Source organism: Macaca mulatta, chromosome 5 (assembly GCF_049350105.2).
Source record: "Macaca mulatta isolate MMU2019108-1 chromosome 5, T2T-MMU8v2.0, whole genome shotgun sequence".
NCBI lineage: Eukaryota > Metazoa > Chordata > Mammalia > Primates > Cercopithecidae > Macaca > Macaca mulatta.
In genome coordinates, this window is record NC_133410.1 from 16,591,821 (window position 1) to 16,610,015 (window position 18,195).

Here is an 18,195-nt window from a genome sequence, read left to right on the forward strand (position 1 = left end):
TGCATCAAAATAGAGATTTAAATATCCCTACCTGCCGAAAAAACGGAAGAGGTCGCTACGCTCAAGGAGCTGAAAGTTCACTGCGGAGACGAGACAAACCACACTAGGTCTTATTTCTTCTATCTAACCGTACATTTATACCCATTAATCCAAATGGCCCTTTTACCACATGAAACTCATCGTCAGACACAGATCCTAGCATTTTCTCCCATGTATATTAGTTATTTCTGCCCATGGCCTGTATCTCTAACACAGAGCCTCTGAACTACAGCACTGCTGACATTTTGGGCCAGATAATTATTTGTGACAGGTGCTGCCCTGGGCATTGTGGGATATTTACAGCATCCCTGGCCTGCATACACTAGAAGTCAATAGCTAGCCCCTACCCCTCACTCATGACAATCAAAAATATCTCCACATTTTACCAGTTGCCTCCTAGGGGCAAATTCATCACTGATAGAGAACCAGAGCTCTAACACTCTCATAACCTTCTTGATAGCAGACCCCTGTATTATATACATCTTTGTGCCACTTCCCACACACAGAGCCTTGTACACAGCAGACACAGATGTTTGTTCAGTAAACTTGTGCCAGGTAAAGCACACAGAAATATGTCACTAGAGAAGAGGATGCAGCCAGCAGCACATTTTGTTGTCAGAAGCTTCATTATCAGAAATAGAACTGCTAGGAGGCTGGGTGGAGAGGAGAGCACCATGGATTTAGTGCCCGTTATATCCAAGGCACTGTGCTAAGTGATCTGCCTGTGCTATTTCATTTTACTCCACACGATAATCCTATGCAGATTAGAAAGCTGAGTCATGAGAGTCTCAGACACTTGTCCAGAAGAGTAAGAATTTGAACCCAGGTCTTCAATGGCTAGAGTTCCACTTAACCACACCTTTGTTCAGTAAGGCAAAGGCTTGTTGGGAATCAAGTATTTATTTCCCTTAGAGTTTTTCTGAAAACAATTGCTTAACCCTCAAAACACCAAAAGTTGACACAGGTCCATCATTGACAGCAGAAATATGACTCGATATTTACGGATGACTTGTCAAAGCATGCTTAATGTTAAAATAAGAATGTGAACTAACATTATTGATCACTTATTGATGTGCCAAGCAGTCTTCTAAGCCTTTTATATGTATTCTGTTATTTTTTACCAGAAAAACATTTGCTGTTTCGAAGTCACTGGGATGAAGATGAGCTGTTGTTATTCAAAGACCCGAATTTCAGCCCCAGCACCGACATCCAGTTTTCCGTGAGAGAAATGACTGAAATCGTACATCTCCTGTTTACCATTAAGGGTTGCTGAAGCATCAGAGGTGAGCAAGCATACGGTCAAAGCATTTTGTATATGGTAAAGTGCCACTCATCTTTCTATAGAGAGATAGGGAGACAGGATCTCGCTCTGTTACTCAGAGTGGCATGATCATAGCTCACTACAGCCTTGAGCTCCTGGGCTCAAGCAATCCTCCAGCCTCAGCCTCCCGTAGCTGGGACCACAGATACACGCCGTCAGGCCCAACTAATTTTTTTTAATTTTTTGTAGAGATAAGGTCTCACTACATTGCCCAGGCTCAGAAATTCTCATCTTTATTTTCATTGTGGAGAGGCCATGGAAGTGAGCCCCAATTATGAGGAAGGAAACTGACATTTCCATTAATATGTCCCTCTGCTTCCTTGACACTCTCCAAGTGAGATTCCTGGGACCCCTATTGGTTAACAGTGCAACTTCCTGAACCCCCCTTCAGCCTTCTGTGACCAACTAAACAATTTTACTGCTCCACCTCTGCCCAACTTTGGTCCCCAGAGATATGGAGAGAGTGGCTGTTGCCAGTCTCACATGAGGTTAAGTTGATATTCAGGAATAAGGTAAAAGTCAAAATGTCAAAGTCCACAGTATAAGATAGAGAAGAAAGAATATTTCATTCCTAGTGTCTACAGATTAAAAGGAAAACCTAGATCTTCCACTATTAGAAGAGATCAATACTCCAGCAGTGTGGCTACTATTTGCTAATATACTAGAAAAACACTTTTCTGTCCCATTTCAGATAACGTAGAAGGAGGGGCAGGAGAGAGGAATGTTAAATGTTGGATTCCAGGCTGTCCCAACAGACACAAATTAATTCTAGTCACAATTTACCCCCAGCAGATTCACACAGTGAGAAATTCATAAGACCCTATTTACATATTTCAGTATTAAAGCCCCAAGAACCAGGGTCATTTGATGGTATTAATAACAGTCCTAAAGATTCTGACAGCAGTGACATTTCAGAGAAAGAAATGCCAGGACACCCACGCATCAGAGAGATCGACATTTGACACTGTGCATTGTTGGCGATATTCAGGTGCTAATCATTCCATTTTTGTTTTCCTTCTACCATATGCATTTTTTGAGATTGGTTTGCATCTCTTTATCATCAGAGGTACTTGGTTTTGCTTATTACTAACTCCTTTATCATTATGAGGTCCACACCAGGGCTATTTAAATACTTGAAACAGGAACAATTAAACCCTCTGCTGAAACGTTAGTCTAGGAGGAGATATAAGGTTACTTCCTTCAGTAACACACTCCGCTACATAGTCAGGTGAAGATTGTCTCTGTAGAGGCTTCCGGATGTGGTTATAGTAAACATGGACTGTGCAAGCTTGCGCTGAAGGAGGACGAGGGGATGGACTTAAAATCTTGAAATAGAGTGTTTGGAAGAGCTGACCTTGGAGCAGAGCATTGCCGAGTATCTGAAAGATGTCAACGACCCTCACTGCTGCTCGGAGACCTTGGGGATGACCTGCACCCACTAGCATGCCTGGATGGTTCAAAAAGGCGTGGTATGGGCTGGCGTCTTTACTCAGCTTCTCCTCCTTCATCCTGATCATCGTTGCCCTGGTAGTGCCCCACTGGCTGAGTGGGAAAATCCTTTGTCAGACTGGAGTGGATCTGGTCAATGCCACAGACAGAGAGCTGGTCAAGTTCATTGGGGACATTTACTATGGGCTCTTCCGAGGGTGTAAGGTGCGGCAGTGTGGGCTTGGGAGCCGCCAGTCCCAATTCACGAGTAAGTATATTGGGGGCATGGAAGCTGTTTCTAGGCACTTATTTTTGTTACTGTGCAAGAGTGCTTTTGTCTCATTGTGGAATTTGGCTGCTGCCTCAATCTCAGGCATAATGTCAAAGTCCACAGTGAGCCGAGGGTTCTGGACCCACATCAAAAAGATCTTTCCTTCCTTCCTTCTTTTCTTTTTCTGTAGAGGTGTATAGAAACATTAGATAGAAACAAGGATTTGTGCATTTTTGCAGGTTACCTCTATTAATAATGACTATTGAAACATGAGGGGTTTACATGTGTCAGACATTCTACTAAGTACCTCACACCACTTGTCTCCTTAAAGACTTACAACAAACTTATATAGAAGGACTTGTTAATGTTCCCATTTTCCAGAGGAGTACACTGAGGCTTGGAGAGGTTACATAACTTACCTGAGGTCACCCAGCCAGGAAACAGTAGAGCCGGACTCCAGACCAATGCCACGTGACCACAACAAGTGTGTGGGGGCTGCCTGCAGAACTGAACCTTTGGGAAGCATGATGAACACTTCCATGTCTACTTTTGTAAAAACTGCATAGTCTGAGAAGATGCACAGGGGCACTGTGCTTGGGTTCTGGAATCAGACTACCCCGGCTGGAACCCCTACTGGAAAGTTTCCTGGCGGGGAGACCTCAAGCAAGGCACTTGCCTGCTCTCTGTGAACGTGAGCGGGCATGGACTTTGGCTGGTGTTCAATGTGGCATCAGAGCTGCCCAGGATGTAAGCAGAGCAGTCTGCACAAACAGGAATCCAAGCTAGGCTTAGGAATGGGCTTCTGGGAAGGAAAAAACAAAACAGGCCATATTCTGCAAGCCTTTTGAATCGATGAGATCGCTGGTGAAAACAGTGTCCACACAAAACCGTAATTAATCAATACCATGCCAATGCAAGGTGATACAGAATTGTATTCATTCCTTGATTTCTGTATTTCAGAATTGTAGTAGTTTATAGATATCTGGCCAAGGTAAATGTCATATTAAATTTATAAGGACAAAAAGCTGGAACCGTTGGCAAATATAATACAAATTGTCATCATTTAAATACACACAAAAAATTATATTTGTTATGTATATTCAAGAACAATATCTCTGGGCATATTTATATTTACCTAGCAATTAGATTAAACCCTGGATATTGAAAAAATAGCGCCATCAAAATTATAACATAAAACTTGAAAATACACACCATAAAGAAAAAAAAGAAATGCTGAAAGCTAACCATGACAACTATAGGGACTACTCGATTCTGAACTAGATGCTATTGCTATAAATGATGTCATCAGGACTGTAGGGGCCAAGGGAAAACTTCCCCTTTGCGCTCTGAAGGTTCTTTAAACAACCTACTGACAAAAGGCAGATTAATAGGGAAAATGGCATACACATTTATTAGCACGCATAGGGGAAAATCATAGAGTGATTGTCCGCTATCTCAATGGGGTACAGATGGTTATATCCTCTTCATCTTAGGGGAAAGGGAGATGGGGAAGTGTGGATGATTTTAGGGGACTAGTAAATTATTTTTAGGGAAATTCAATGGGCTTGCAGAACATACAATGAGCTGGGACAAAGTCTGTTGGGCCCACAGGGCAGACATTGGCTTGTGACAAAAGTCTGTCCAGCTGTGTTAACAGACTTCAGTCTTCCTTCCTGTGATATGGGTACAATTAATGAACACTCAGGATAGGGACCAGAGGTCTTTTTCTTCAGTGGGCCTGGACGTAGGCAGGTAAGGGAACGTCAGAAAACTACCTCATCCCGTGCTTTAGACAAAGAATGGGGAGACAGGAGGGAGAGGGGAGGCCAGAGAGACCTTGAGGCTTCTTCACAAAGCTTCGTATTTGGGGGGTATTGGATTCTGAACCCCAACAGGACAATTGTTGAAACTTGAATAGGGTGAGAAGATTAAACAGCGGTCACATGTCAGCATCAACCTAATGACTAGACACCTGCCATTCCCAGCTCACAGAAATGTAAACTGCTTTGAGTGGGAAGCTGCAAACAAATACGTATTTTGTTTGAGCCTTGGAGGAATTCAGTAAGTACTTCTTGCCTTCCTCCTCCTTCCTTCTTAGGACATCCATGGGAAACGTTTTCGGTTCGTCTAACATGTTCTGGTCTGGAAAGCATCACAACCCTGTGAGAAGCATAAAGGACATTTTATTCTTGTCCCTGAGTAGGAGAGTATTTGAGAAGGTTTTGTTTCCTGCGGCCCTGGGGTTTTCTCAGAGGAGGGTCTATAAACATCCGTTCACAGTACCTTGGATGTGATTCTCTTTCAAAGCATTCAGGAGGAGCCTGGGGCCAGGTTCCTCCTGTGCTTGGCTGGCTTTACCCAGATACAGCTCAGGGACACTGATGTTATAAGGTTCTCTAGTGCCAGTCTAGTCTCCTTTAGATTTACAGCTTTTAATTCTAGCACAATGTAACCTCGAGGCAGCTACCGGGTATATCAGAGCCTCCCACAACCTGGAGTCTGTTTCTCCTGGAGTCTCCTTCTGCCATTGACTATCCATCTGTAGGAAAAAAAAAAAAAAATCCCCGCAGTTGCAGATCAGTGTAGATGGGGATAAAAGTGAAAGTGCTTTGTAAACTGTGGGGTGGGGAGGTTTTACTGGGTCTCGTTCACAAGCAGCCATTTCTCCCATCACGGAGGTGTTCCCAAAAAATCACCCAGGGGAATCGATTCCCACACCAGTCATGGAGAAAACCAGAGAACTATTCATCACAAAGATTAAGGCCCTTTTTTAATACCCAGACCCTATGAAATAAAAACAAGTCAACGTGGCTGTTTGGGTGGCTAGAGAAAGAAAGAGACAAACATTACTTTAGCATTGTCCACACATTCAGTTGTACTATGGTGTATTTACAGACCAGACTCTTAGGAAAACAGGGATGAACAAAACAAACAAGTACTTTCCCTAGAAAAGTTTACCATCTGGCCAGTTACAGTGACTCACTCCTGTAATCCCAGCACTTTGGGGGCCCAAGGCAGGTGGACCACCTGAAGTCAGGAATTTGAGACCAGCCTGGCTGACATGGTGAAACAACGTATCTACTAAAAATACAAAAATTAGCCAGGGGTGGTGGCAGGTGCCTGTAATCCCAGCTCCTCAGGAGGCTGAGGCAGGAGAATCACTTGAACCCAGGAGGTGGAGGTTGCAGTGAGCAAAGATTGTGCCATTGCACTCCGGCCTGGGTGAAAAGAGTGAAAATTCATCTCAAAAAAAAAAAAAAAGAAAGAAAGAAAAAAGAAAAGTTTACCATCTGATAAAGGAGAGGCAGGTAAATATGTACTAGGCACAGAACACAGTATCTGAAGCCACAGCGTTACAGTTCATTTCCTTCCATTTTTACTATGCTAGAGAAGAGATTTTATTACGCCCATTTTACTGATGAGGAAATTAGAGATCAGAGAAATCAATACATAAAATAATTTCTTTAAAAGCACCTAATGTAATAGATTGCTTTGCAGCTTTTAGTTCTGTGGTTCCTCTCTACTTCCTACCCCACAAATATTCCACTAGTGGCCAGGACCTGGGTTTGACTTCAGATGTCCTGCTTTTCTTATTTGCCCTGCTGGGGCAAAAAGGGCTGCCAGACCTCTCTGGGATTCGGAGCAAACAAATTATCTAATAGTCTTAGATGCTGATAGAATGATTAATCAATTCTGGTATTCAAGTGAGTTACCTCTAATGCGTAGGAAACAACTATATCTATTCAAATTCAAAATAAGACCTCCAGAATTCAAGACTCTATATTTACAATTTTAAACCTCTAATTATCTGTGCTTTCTGATTTTTCTGCTCTAGCCCTGTAATAGAGTAGTTAAGCTGACACTTTCTTGCTATGGGAGCGTGGCTAAGCTATTTCACTTCTCCGAGCCTCAGTTTCCTCATTTGTAAGTGTGAGAGAGGGTGTCCATGAGCAACAAAACAAAGAATATGTATAAAGCCACCGGCACATAGTCTGCACCCCATATAGGTGGCTGTTGTCATTTATCACCGTGAATCATGTGTTGTCATTTATCACCATGAATAGTGTGTAAGGTCATGGATTTCAAGCGGGAAACTTAAATGTAATTCCTAGTGGGAGACACCTAAAACTCTTGGAGTCTGGGTTTCAAATATGAAAGGCAAGGGAACAACAGCTTTCCTAGGGCAGCACTGGGTGTCAGGCGAAGGCGGAGTCACCCCTCAGAAAGTAGAAAGAACTGGTGCATTAACACTCCTGAGACATGATTCGAATTTCTATTTTCTTCTTCTTTTTTTAAAATAATTTAGGTTAGAGACAGAACCTTGCTATGTTGCCCAGACTTATCTCCAACCCCTGGCCTCAAGTAATCCCCCCATCTTGGCCCCCAGAAGTGCTGGGATTACAGGCATGAGCCACCGCCCCAGCCTCGAATTTCTAAATAATGACATATATTAAAAAATAATAAAATCTCAATTAACCATGAGGTCTGAGCCCTGAGTTATGTTACAAGAATGTGGGGGTTGAGTGAGATTTGCCCTTTGCCAGTAAGCATTTTTTATATATAGTTAATGCGCTTCCTACTATGAAGACCTAGGACTGGGCACTCTTTACCTCCCTCTCCACATCACTCCATATGCCCCAAATTCCCTGTCCCCCATCATCCTAATATGGTTATTACTCAATTTTTTAAAATCAAATCTGGATAGGGGTTCAATCATTATGTGGATATGATTCTTTCTTTTTAAAAGGTGAATTGTGTACATTATGTACATTATGGATACCTTAATTAATTAATTTATTTATTTATTTATTTAGGCAGAGTCTCGCTCTGTCGCCCAGGCTGGAGTGCAGTGGCGCGATCTCGGCTTACCGCAAGCTCCGCCTCCCGGGTTCACGCCATTCTCCTGCCTCAGCCTCCCGAGTAGCTGGGACTACAGGCGCCTGCTACCACGCCCGGCTAATTTTTTGTATTTTTAGTAAAGGCGGGTTTTCACCGTGTTAGCCAGGATGGTCTGGATCTCCTGACCTCGTGATCCGCCCGCCTCGGCCTCCCAAAGTGCTGGGATTACAGGCGTGAGCCACCGCGCCCGGCCACCTTAATTTATTAAATCAATCTATTCACATACTGTTTTTTCTCCAATCTTTCGCTATTGTAATGAATATCCAATATTTGATCCATGCTTTGAGCACATGTAGGAGTGCTTCTGGAAAATAAATTCCTAGAAGTGAATTTGCTTTAGTAGATGTTGCCACATTGCCCTCTAACAAGGTTACATGAATTAATATTTCTACGAGACTTGAGAGTGCCTCTTCCTTACACCATTGTCAACACGGTGTGTTAGCAAACATTTTGATCTTTGCCATTCACATAGGTGACTGTTTTCTATTTTAAGAGTTTGGGTGAGCATTACTATGTTAGTCATGTGTCCTAAGGATTGCCTGGTCAAGAAAGGGGATAATGAAACAATTTAAAAATCAGGCACAAGCGGCCGGGTCTGGTAGCTCATGCCTGTAATCCCAGCACTTTGGGAGGCCAACGCGGGCAGATCACTTGAGGCCAGGAGTTCGAGACCAGCCTGGCCAACATGGTGAACCCCCCCCTACTGAAAATGCAAAAATTAGCCAGGCATGGTGGTGGGTGCCTGTAATCCCAGCTATTGGAAAGGCTGAGGCATGAGAATTGCTTGAATCAGAGAGGAGGAGGTTGCACCAAGCTGAGATGGTGCCACTGCACTCCAGCCTGGGCAACAGAACGAGATTCTGTCTCAAAAATAAAAATAAATAAAAATCAGGCACAAGCTACTGTGTCTGAAACAAAAAGGGGCTGAGGGTTTGAAAAGAGAAAAAAAAATCTAAGAGACATTAAGATGGGATAGAGGCACAGGGAAGAAAGATGCTTTACAAAGACAAACTCACTGGAAAGGAGCTCATCTTCCAGGGTAAAGTTTCCAATGCCGATTAGATAACCATAGGGAGATAAAAACAAATGGAAATTCAGAACTGGAAAGAAACATCAGAACTTACCGTGTAAACGTGGAGTGCCTGAAAACGTGTGAGTGGAAAGGACACCTAATGGGAAAAATAAAAACTACTTATCAGGATTGGGAGACGCCAACCTTCAGTGGCTGAGAGAGGCAGGTGAACCAGCAAAGGAACTAGTTCCATCAGGGTGGGTATTCAGCAGGAACCTTGGAGCAATTGCAGAGGAATGAGTATGCTCAGAAGTTCTGTAGCTTTCATAATGTTCAATTCTTCATTTATAACTACTAAAGATCATGACTTGACACTGTTAAAACACACAGTTGTGAACAACAGTTCTCAGAAAAGGAGTTTTGAGGAAAGACTTTATTCCAGTTAACAGTGTGCAAACCAGGGAAACACAGCCTCTGGTGTAAAAGGAAGGTGTATTCCAGAGAAGAAAGGGAATGCTCAGGTTTTACAGCAAAAGTTCCCACCCAGGTTTCCAATCAGGTCTGTTTACGTAAATAAAGGATTCAAATTCACTTAGTTCTGATTGGTCGAAACAGCTGAACCCTGATTAGCTGATACAGCTGAGCCCTGATTGGTCATTACAGCTGAGCCCTGATTGGCTGAGGCAGATCTCAAAGATAAAAAGGTGTGGGTTTTCAAGGAACTCAGAGGATGTGTGTGACCCCCTAGTCAGTAAGTAAATGGCCACTTGGCCCTATTTTAAATTTAGACCCAGTTAACCACTCAGGACGCATCTTGAAGGACTGGCTCTTTCAGGGTCACATTTGTTCTCATAGTATATTGAATTATAAATCTTATATACAGTATAGAGTTGCCTTGCCCAAACAGAAGCAATTTAATGTCTCCAAGCCTGTGGGTAAAGGGAGTTTATAAAATCTACCTCATGTCTTTGTCACGTGCATTGAACAAGATGACCATGTAAAATGTTTGCCCCATGACTGCACTTAGTAAATGTTGACTATCCTCAATTCATCTGCACGGATTACTATCCCCATTGTACTGATGAAGAAACTGAGGCTTGAGAAGTCACATGACTTTCCCAAGACCGTCAAAATATAACAGCAACAACCACAGCTGCCATTTTTGAGAACTGACTTGACCAGGCAATATTTGAGCTACTCCATTATGCTACGCCATTTCATCTTCACAGCCAGTACTAGTGGCAAACATAGAGAAAACAAATAGAAATTAAGATTTCACTAACTTATTTTGCCATATTCGTAAGGCAAATTAATATTTTAATAAAATGTTGTGCAATGTGAGAATTATGTGTCCTTCATACGTGGGGGTAAGCAAGGGCCTACCTTGCTGAGTCACTGGGGCCTGTGTGCATCAGTTCACATCAGACCCCAGAGCTTCAAGCTCGGTGCAGCTTAAACTGACAGCCAGGACACATTTTGATTTTGTGTCCGCTCCAAGGAAGAGAGGCTTGTTGATCAACTGACAGGCATGAATCTGGGGGCCATGAGTTCATCTCAGAAAATCTCCCGCTGTCTGAAAACCGCATGCTTGCTATCTTGCCTTCACCCCTGTCTGTCGAAGCCTTCATGGTAAGCAAGCTTGGGCTTTCTGAAAGTGAGTCTAACTCTGATATTGAAATAGCGGCTGTGTCTTGTCTCCCTAGTCTTCCCACACCTGGTGAAAGAGCTCAACGCAGGCCTTCATGTGATGATTCTGCTGCTCCTCTTCCTGGCCTTGGCCCTGGCTCTGGTCAGCATGGGCTTTGCCATTCTCAACATGATCCAGGTCCCATACCAGGCAGTCAACGGTCCTGGGGGTATCTGCCTATGGAATGTTCTGGCAGGTAAGAAGTCCCTTAGGGAGAGAAAATTGTGTCCACACCATCACAGGGCTGGGCTCCAAGTAGTTGGGCAGAAGGTGTGAAGGAACTAAAATGTGCCACTGGAGCTTTAACTTTCCTGTGTCTAAGACCTTCTTGATGGGCATGGAATGAATGTCCTCTTTTTCTTTTTCTTTTTTGAGACAGGGTCTCATTTTGTCACCCACACTGGAGTGCAGTGGTGCGATCTCAGTTCACTGCAGCCTTGACCTCCTGGGCTCAAGTGATCTTCCCACCTCAGGCCCCCAAGTAGCTGGGAGTACAGGCATGCACCACCATGCCCAGCTAATTTTTTGTAGTTTTTGTAGAGATGGGGTTTCACCATGTTGCCCAGGCTAGTCTCAAACTCCTGAGGTCAAGGGATCCGCCTTGCTTGGCCTCCCAAAGTGCTCATGAATTTCCTCTTTAAGTTGCAGAGTCTGTCACAATAAAGAACCATCTTATTAGAGTACGTGAATGGCTGAGGACTTAGAGCAGTGAAGAGAGATCGAGGTGAAAGGAGAGGCCAGAAGACAGAGAGCTGAAAGTAGGGAGAGGTGGGGGCCCTGGGACGGGGAAAGAGATGGAGCTGGTGCTGCAGTTGAGGCTGGGAGGAACTCCACCAACGACGGAAGAGAAGGGTATTGTGAGCAAGAGGCCATTTGTGAAAGGCTCCTCCATTCAGGCTCTGGGTTAAGAAGGGGAAGTGAGTGCCATCTAGCTGCCAAGGTCTTTAGTGTTCCCCCCACACATACCTGGGCATATTAATGCAGACAGGGCTCACTGGCTGTCTCAACTCTCCCTCCTCTCACCTTCCCAGCGCCTTCACTGCACCATGCCCTTAAACGAGATGCAACTTACTGAGCAGCCACTAAGAGTTAGGCATGGACCTGGGGATTTTGCATGCATTACTTTGTTTACATCTCACCACATCTCTATAGGAGGTATTATTAGACCCACGTTTACAGATGAAGAGCCTGAGGCTCAGAGAAGTTAAACAGTCACACAGCAATGAGTGGCAGAGGTGGAATTCCAACCTAGGCATAACTGATTCTAAGCTCTTTATTTTTCCACAGATCCATGCTCTCGTTTATGACCATCATGACCTATTTTCCAAGCCAAAAACTAAAAGATGTGTGTGTGTGTGTGCGCGTGCGCACGCACGCACATGCGTGCATGCATGTTGATTTGGGAGTATATTGATGCACAGAAATTAATTCACATTTAATTATGCACTTAACACATCATCTGTAATGAAAATAACAGAATCTTGTGAAATGAGGGCTATCTCTGAAAACTCAGGTCAAATATTCAAGGTACCATTCAGACAATAACCCCTCACTATGATTACCTTATACAAGAATATCATAAAATATAAAAACAGGTAGTGTTATTTTATTATGTATTATAATGTATATCAAGAAGTCAATTATTATGTGTTTGCCTTTGTTTGCAGATGGTAGCCACCCTGTAGAATTGTTTATATACATGGCTCACCCTCATCAAGACTACAGGTGTCTTTCTCATCTGCATGCATCCTCACAGAGGCTGGCATGTAAAAAATGCTCAACCCTGCTTTCAATAAATGCTTATCTCTGTCCATTTCTTTCCTCAGAGAGATAGCATTCTCAAACTCTACTGATGAGAGTTTAGCAACAGGCAAAATAGCCTGGGCAACATAGCAAGACCCCATTTCTACAAAAATAAGAAATAAAAAAGTTAGCTGTGCGTGGTGTCAGGCGCCTGTAGTCTCGGCTACTTGGGAACTGTAATCCCAACACTTAGGGAGGCTGAGGTGGGAGAACTGCTTGAGCCTGGGAGGTCCAGGCTGTGGCGAACCATGATCATGCCACTGCACTCCAGCCTCAGCCAACAGAGCAAAACCTTGTTTCAAAAAAAATAAAAATAAAAACAGGTAAAACATAATGTCTTTTGACAAAACTTTATTTCTTGCCACTGAGCTTAAAAAAAACAAAAACACTGCAGTGTCTAAAGGCATAAAAAGGTGAATAGCCTTTGCATATATTTGGACTAGACAATTCCATGTTTGGATTTATGCTAAGGAAATACTCGACAAGAGAACAAGGATGTACATAAAATGGTATTTGCTGTAGCATTTTATGATATCAAAAATTAGAAGTAATATAGACACCCAGAAATAAGGTCATACTTCCATAAATTATAGTGTGTGACCGTATATCTATAATTTAGTAGAGACTGTTTAGTCTTCACTAAAAATACTATGCACTCATTTATAGTAATGCTGTAAGCCTGGCACGGTGACTCATGCCTGTAATCCCAGCACTTGGGGATGCTGAGGTGGGAGGATTGCTTGAGCCCAGGAGTTGAAGACCAGCCTGGGCAACGTAGTGAGACCCCATCTCCACAAACAAACAAAAACCAAAAATTAGCCAAGCATGGTGGCACGCACCCATGATCCCAGCTACTCAGGAGACTGAGGCAAGAGGATCGCTTGAACCCAGGAGGTCAAGGCTGCAATGAGGCATGATCACGCCACTGCACTCTATCCTAGATGACAGAGCAAGACCCTGTCTCAAAAAAAATAAAAACAAACAATAAAGTCGTGCTGTAACGGAATATTTAGCAACACGTAAAAATGTCCAAGTGAGGGGAAAAGATCAAATTTAAAATCCAAGTAAGAACACCATAATACTAATTTTGTTAAAGAGAAAGAAACATAAAGAAAAACACTCAAATGTTGAAAGTGTTCATGCTGGTTTTTAGGATAAAAGTAAATTTGTTTATGATTTTCTCTAGTGTCCAAATTTTTCTTCGATGAAGATAATAATCTTTTAAGAGCATCATAAATGTGTTATTAAAAATATTAATTAAAATTGAAACCAGAGGAAGAGGAGGGAGAGAGAGAGAAAGGGAGAGAGGGAGAAAGAGAGAGTGAGATTCCTCCCAGAAGGTCAAAGTTTCAAGCAAAACATAGGGAAGTAGTTTGGAATTCTTCCAGTTTTCGCCTCCCTCCTTTCCTCCTTCTATGAGTGGTCATCCTTGTCCTTAAGCATGGAAGGAGGATAATTAAAGAGGAGAGCAACAGTTTTTCTTACATCTTGCCACATAGCCTTCATGGTCTTCATAGAAATCCTGAGATATTTTAGACAATGAACTTCTCCAAATGTGGATCCCCGGGAAGCATGGTACTGGGTAAGGGGAAAAATTGGAAGAGTGGGCCAGGTGCAGTGGCTCAAACGCCTGTATTTCCAGCACTTTGGGAGGCCAAGGCGAATGGATCACTTGAGATCAGGAATTCGAGACCAGCCTGGGCAACATGATGAAACCCCGTCCCTACTAAAAATACAAAAATTAGCCAGGTGTGGTGACAGGCACCTGTAGTCCCAGCTACTTGGGAGGTTGAGGCAGGAGAATCACTTGAATCCAGGTGGTGGAGGTTGCAGTCAGCTGAGATGGCGTCACTGCACTCCAGCCTGGGTGATAGAGCAAGACTCCATCTCAATAAATAAATAAACAAATAAATAAATAAATAAAAATTGGAGGGGTGGAAATTCAAACTTGATCTGATATAAAGCAGATTCTCTCTTTCCCCGCACAATCCTGCCTTTCTCCTTCATACTGTGTGAGTTAGCTCCTACTTTTAAAAGCAAATTAAAACTTATGTCTTCCTCATAACTTTTTTAACCCAAAGCAAGCTTGTCACACGTGGCACAGAAATGCCACCTCTCATAGAGGTGTCACAATCGCAAAAAGGAGCCGTGAATGAGGGTGACCTTTTTGGGTTTCAGGTGGAGTCGTGGCGTTAGCCATAGCCAGCTTCATGGCTGCGGTGAAATTTCATGACCTGACAGAACGAATCGCCAACTTTCAGGAGAAGCTCTTCCAGTTTGTGGTGCTGGAAGAACAGTATGAAGAGTCGTTTTGGATCTGCGTGGCCAGCGCGTCGGCCCACGCCGCAAACTTGGTTGTGGTGGCGATCAGTCATATTCCCCTCCCTGAGATTAAGACCAAGATCGAAGAGGCCACTGTCACGGCTGAGGATATCTTGTATTAATAGCCTTCCCCTGTTCACACCCTGGCCTAAGTCAGTTCTGTGTGTGAATGGAGTCCTCGTGTTTTTGCAGCCTTCCCACTCCGTCACGGCCATGTTCTCAGCAGTTAAGAAAAAGGATATGAAGGACCAAGGCTGTTTCCTGGGCCAGAAGAGAAAAACTTGCCCGGGATCCCCAGCGTTCTTGCATTCCTCTCTCATGACGTTGGAGTTCCAGTTGCAGCTGGAGACTCTGCCACTTGCCAGCTTAAGCATAGTAACAACTTCCCAAGGCCGTTGTGAAGTTTAAATGGGTGATAATATTGCCAGATTCTGCATTCTGTAGAGCACTTGACAAATATAAGATACTACAGACTCCAGTAAGTGTCTGTAGATCCCTGGTCGATTCCATTTACAATATTGGGCTGGTGAGTGGGGAAGAATTCTCAGAGGAATATGATACTGTTCCTGTTCCTGCCCTCCAGAAACACCTAATCTTTCCACATGACATAGGACTTAGCAACGGTAACACTAAGAATGAAAATAACTGCCATTTTTTGAGTGGTTACTATGTGCAAGACACTGTTCTCACTCATTTATTAACTCATCAGGTCCTAATGGCAAAAACAGCAATTACTTTTGCACCAACCTGATAAAAGAACAGCCATAAGGGACCAAGGAGGGAATTAAATCTTGGGGATGGGATGTGGTGCTAAAGAAAGTATCACAGTGTGAACATTTGATCTGAGTTGTGAAAAATGAGTAGATTTTTCCAGTGGTGAAGGAAGCAAGGTTGGAGAAGGGCATTCCAGGATTCGTCAGTAAGGAGGCTGGGCATAGGGTGTGAAATTACAAGGAGGGGCCAGGCACGGTGGCTCATGCCTGTAATCCCAGCACTTTGGGAGGCAGAGGCAGGCAGATCGTGAGGTCAGGAGTTCGAGACCAGCCTGGCCAATATGGTGAAACCCCATCTCTACTAAAAATACAAAAATCAGCCAGTCGTGGCGACGCGCACCTGTAGTCCCAGCTACTCAAGAGGCTGAGGCAGAAGAATTGCTTGAACCCGGGAGGCAGAGGTTGCAGTGAGCCAAGGTCATGCCACTGTACTCCAGCCTGGGCGACAGAGTGAGACTCCATCTCAAAAAAAAAAAAAAAAAAAAGAAAAAGAAATTTCAACGAGGGCTTAGAGGCATGTGAGTACTCAATGGGACTGGAATGTTGCTTTCATCACCTGTTGGAGATATTCAGCAGTTTTGTGTTGAGTTTTCCTAAGTGCCACTGGAATGGTTAATTTTTTGTGTCACCTTGGCTGGACCACAGTAACCACATATTTGGTCAAACACTTCTAGATGTTTTTTCAAAGGTGTTTTTTGAGGAGATTAACATTTACATTTGTGTATTTTGAGTAAAACAGATTACCATCTGTAATTGGATGGTAATTCCCTCATCCAATCTGTTGAAGGCCCTAATAGAAAAAAGGCCTAGCTCCCCTGAGGGAGAGAGAATTCTGCCAGCAGACTTTTTGGACTCAAACTGCAACTGTCACTGGATCTCCAGCCTGCCCACCTAGCCTCAAGATTCTGGAATTGCTGGCCTCCTGAGTCATGTGAGACAATTCCTTAAAATACCCACCTCTTTCTCTCTGTCACTACACACACACACACACACACACACACACACACAGCCTGTTGGCTCTGTTCCTCTGGAGAACCCTGACTAACAGAGGTACACAACTATATGAACTAATTTTCCCATGATGCTAGCTGGGATGAATCCTTTCCCAGGTCTCCTATCTTCATGTCATGCAAATGTTATCTAATGCGATCCTTTTGTAGTTCATGAGGATGATGATTGAGTTTTCATGCACGTGTGTGAGATGTGCCACCCTGGAACCTTGTTATGACATCCGCACGTTACCCATCTGATCTGAAGGAAAAAAAAAGGAAAATGTTTTTTTTTTTTTTTAAACAGAGCTTTGCTCTTGTTGTCCAGGCTGGAGTGCAATGGCACGATCTCAGCTCACTGCAGCCTCCGCCTCTTGGGTTCAAGCAATTCTCCTGCTTCAGCCTCCCAAGGAGCTGAGATTACAGGTGTGTGCCACCACTCCCAGCTAATTTTGTATTTTTAGTAGAGATAGGTTTTCACCATGTTGGTCAGGCTGGTCTCAAACTTCTGACCTCAAGTGATCCACCCACCTCAGCCTCCCAAAGTGCTGTGATTACAGGCATGAGCCACCATGCCCAACCTGGGAAATTTTTTTTTTTAAGTTATCTAATCCCCCAAATTAGCTCCATCTAAAATGACACCTGATTTGGTGACTTCAGGAAGTGCTCATGTCATCTCTTCTTTATAATTCCTTGCTGGGCTCATCTGCCCCTTTCAGCCCTTTTTCCACATCCCAGGCATAGTTTCAGCACTATTTAGTGGACTGATGTCACTCACCAAAGATGCAGATGGCACATGGCTAGAAGAGACAGTTATGTTATAGGAGACAGATCCAAAAGAGACAGTTAATGTGATAGGAGATGGATCCAAAAGATAGTGAGAGACTGCCAAGCTGTCTTGAAAACAAGAGGAAATGTCAATATCATATCAAGTTTGAACACAAAGTCCTGCTGATGGGTTTTTTAAAAATCAACATAAATACAGAAAATCTGACAACAGTTTATATTACAAGTGTCTGAGGATCTTGGTACATTTATTCACTCAACAGTATTGATATTGATGTAGTGCTGGGACTAAAGCAGTGAGCTGACAAAAATCCCTGCCCTCCAGACATTTCATTCTCCCAGCAGCTGGGGATGAAACATACTGAGCAGGCTTGTGATGGAGCTATTTGAAAAGTTAGCACGGTGGCCAGGCATGGTGGCTCATGCCTGTAATTACAGCACTTTGGGAAGCCAAGGAGGGAGGACTGCTTGAGTCTAGGAGTTCAGCCTGGACAACACAGGGAGACCTTCTCTCTCTATTTCCAAAAATAAAAATAAAAAGTCATCAGGGCCATAGCCTTTCAACTGATCACTGCCTTCAGTCATATGCAGACTATCATGCCAAGAAGGGGGCAGAGTGGGCCAGGCACAGTAGCTCATGCCTGTAATCCCAGTACTTTGGGAGACTGAGGTGGGTGGATCACCTGAGGTCAGGAGTTCAAGACCAGCCTAGCCAACGTGGTGAAACCCCGTCTCTACTAAAAACACAAAAATTAGCTGGGCGTGGTGGCAGATGCCTGTAATCCCAGCTGCTCAGGAGGCTGAGGCAGGAGAATTGCTTGAACCCAGGCGAAGGTCGCAGTGAGTCGAGATCACGCCTTTGAAC

The 18,195-nt window shown here is 43.6% G+C and overlaps 1 protein-coding gene and 1 non-coding gene across 2 annotated transcripts; both read left to right on the forward strand.

The window, feature by feature from the left end:
• Positions 1-2,701: 2,701 nt before the first annotated feature.
• On the forward strand, positions 2,702-14,926 carry CLRN2 (clarin 2). Its single transcript, NM_001194741.3, is given in 3 exon segments — positions 2,702-3,056; positions 10,674-10,853; positions 14,639-14,926. Coding segments are annotated over 3 exon segments (699 nt in total). The 5' UTR covers positions 2,702-2,803; the 3' UTR covers positions 14,905-14,926.
• A 1,777-nt stretch (positions 14,927-16,703) lies between these two features.
• LOC114678589 (small nucleolar RNA U13) lies at positions 16,704-16,807 on the forward strand. The gene has a single exon (XR_003730023.1). It is a non-coding gene; the product is annotated as a small nucleolar RNA U13 (small nucleolar RNA).
• Positions 16,808-18,195: the final 1,388 nt, after the last annotated feature.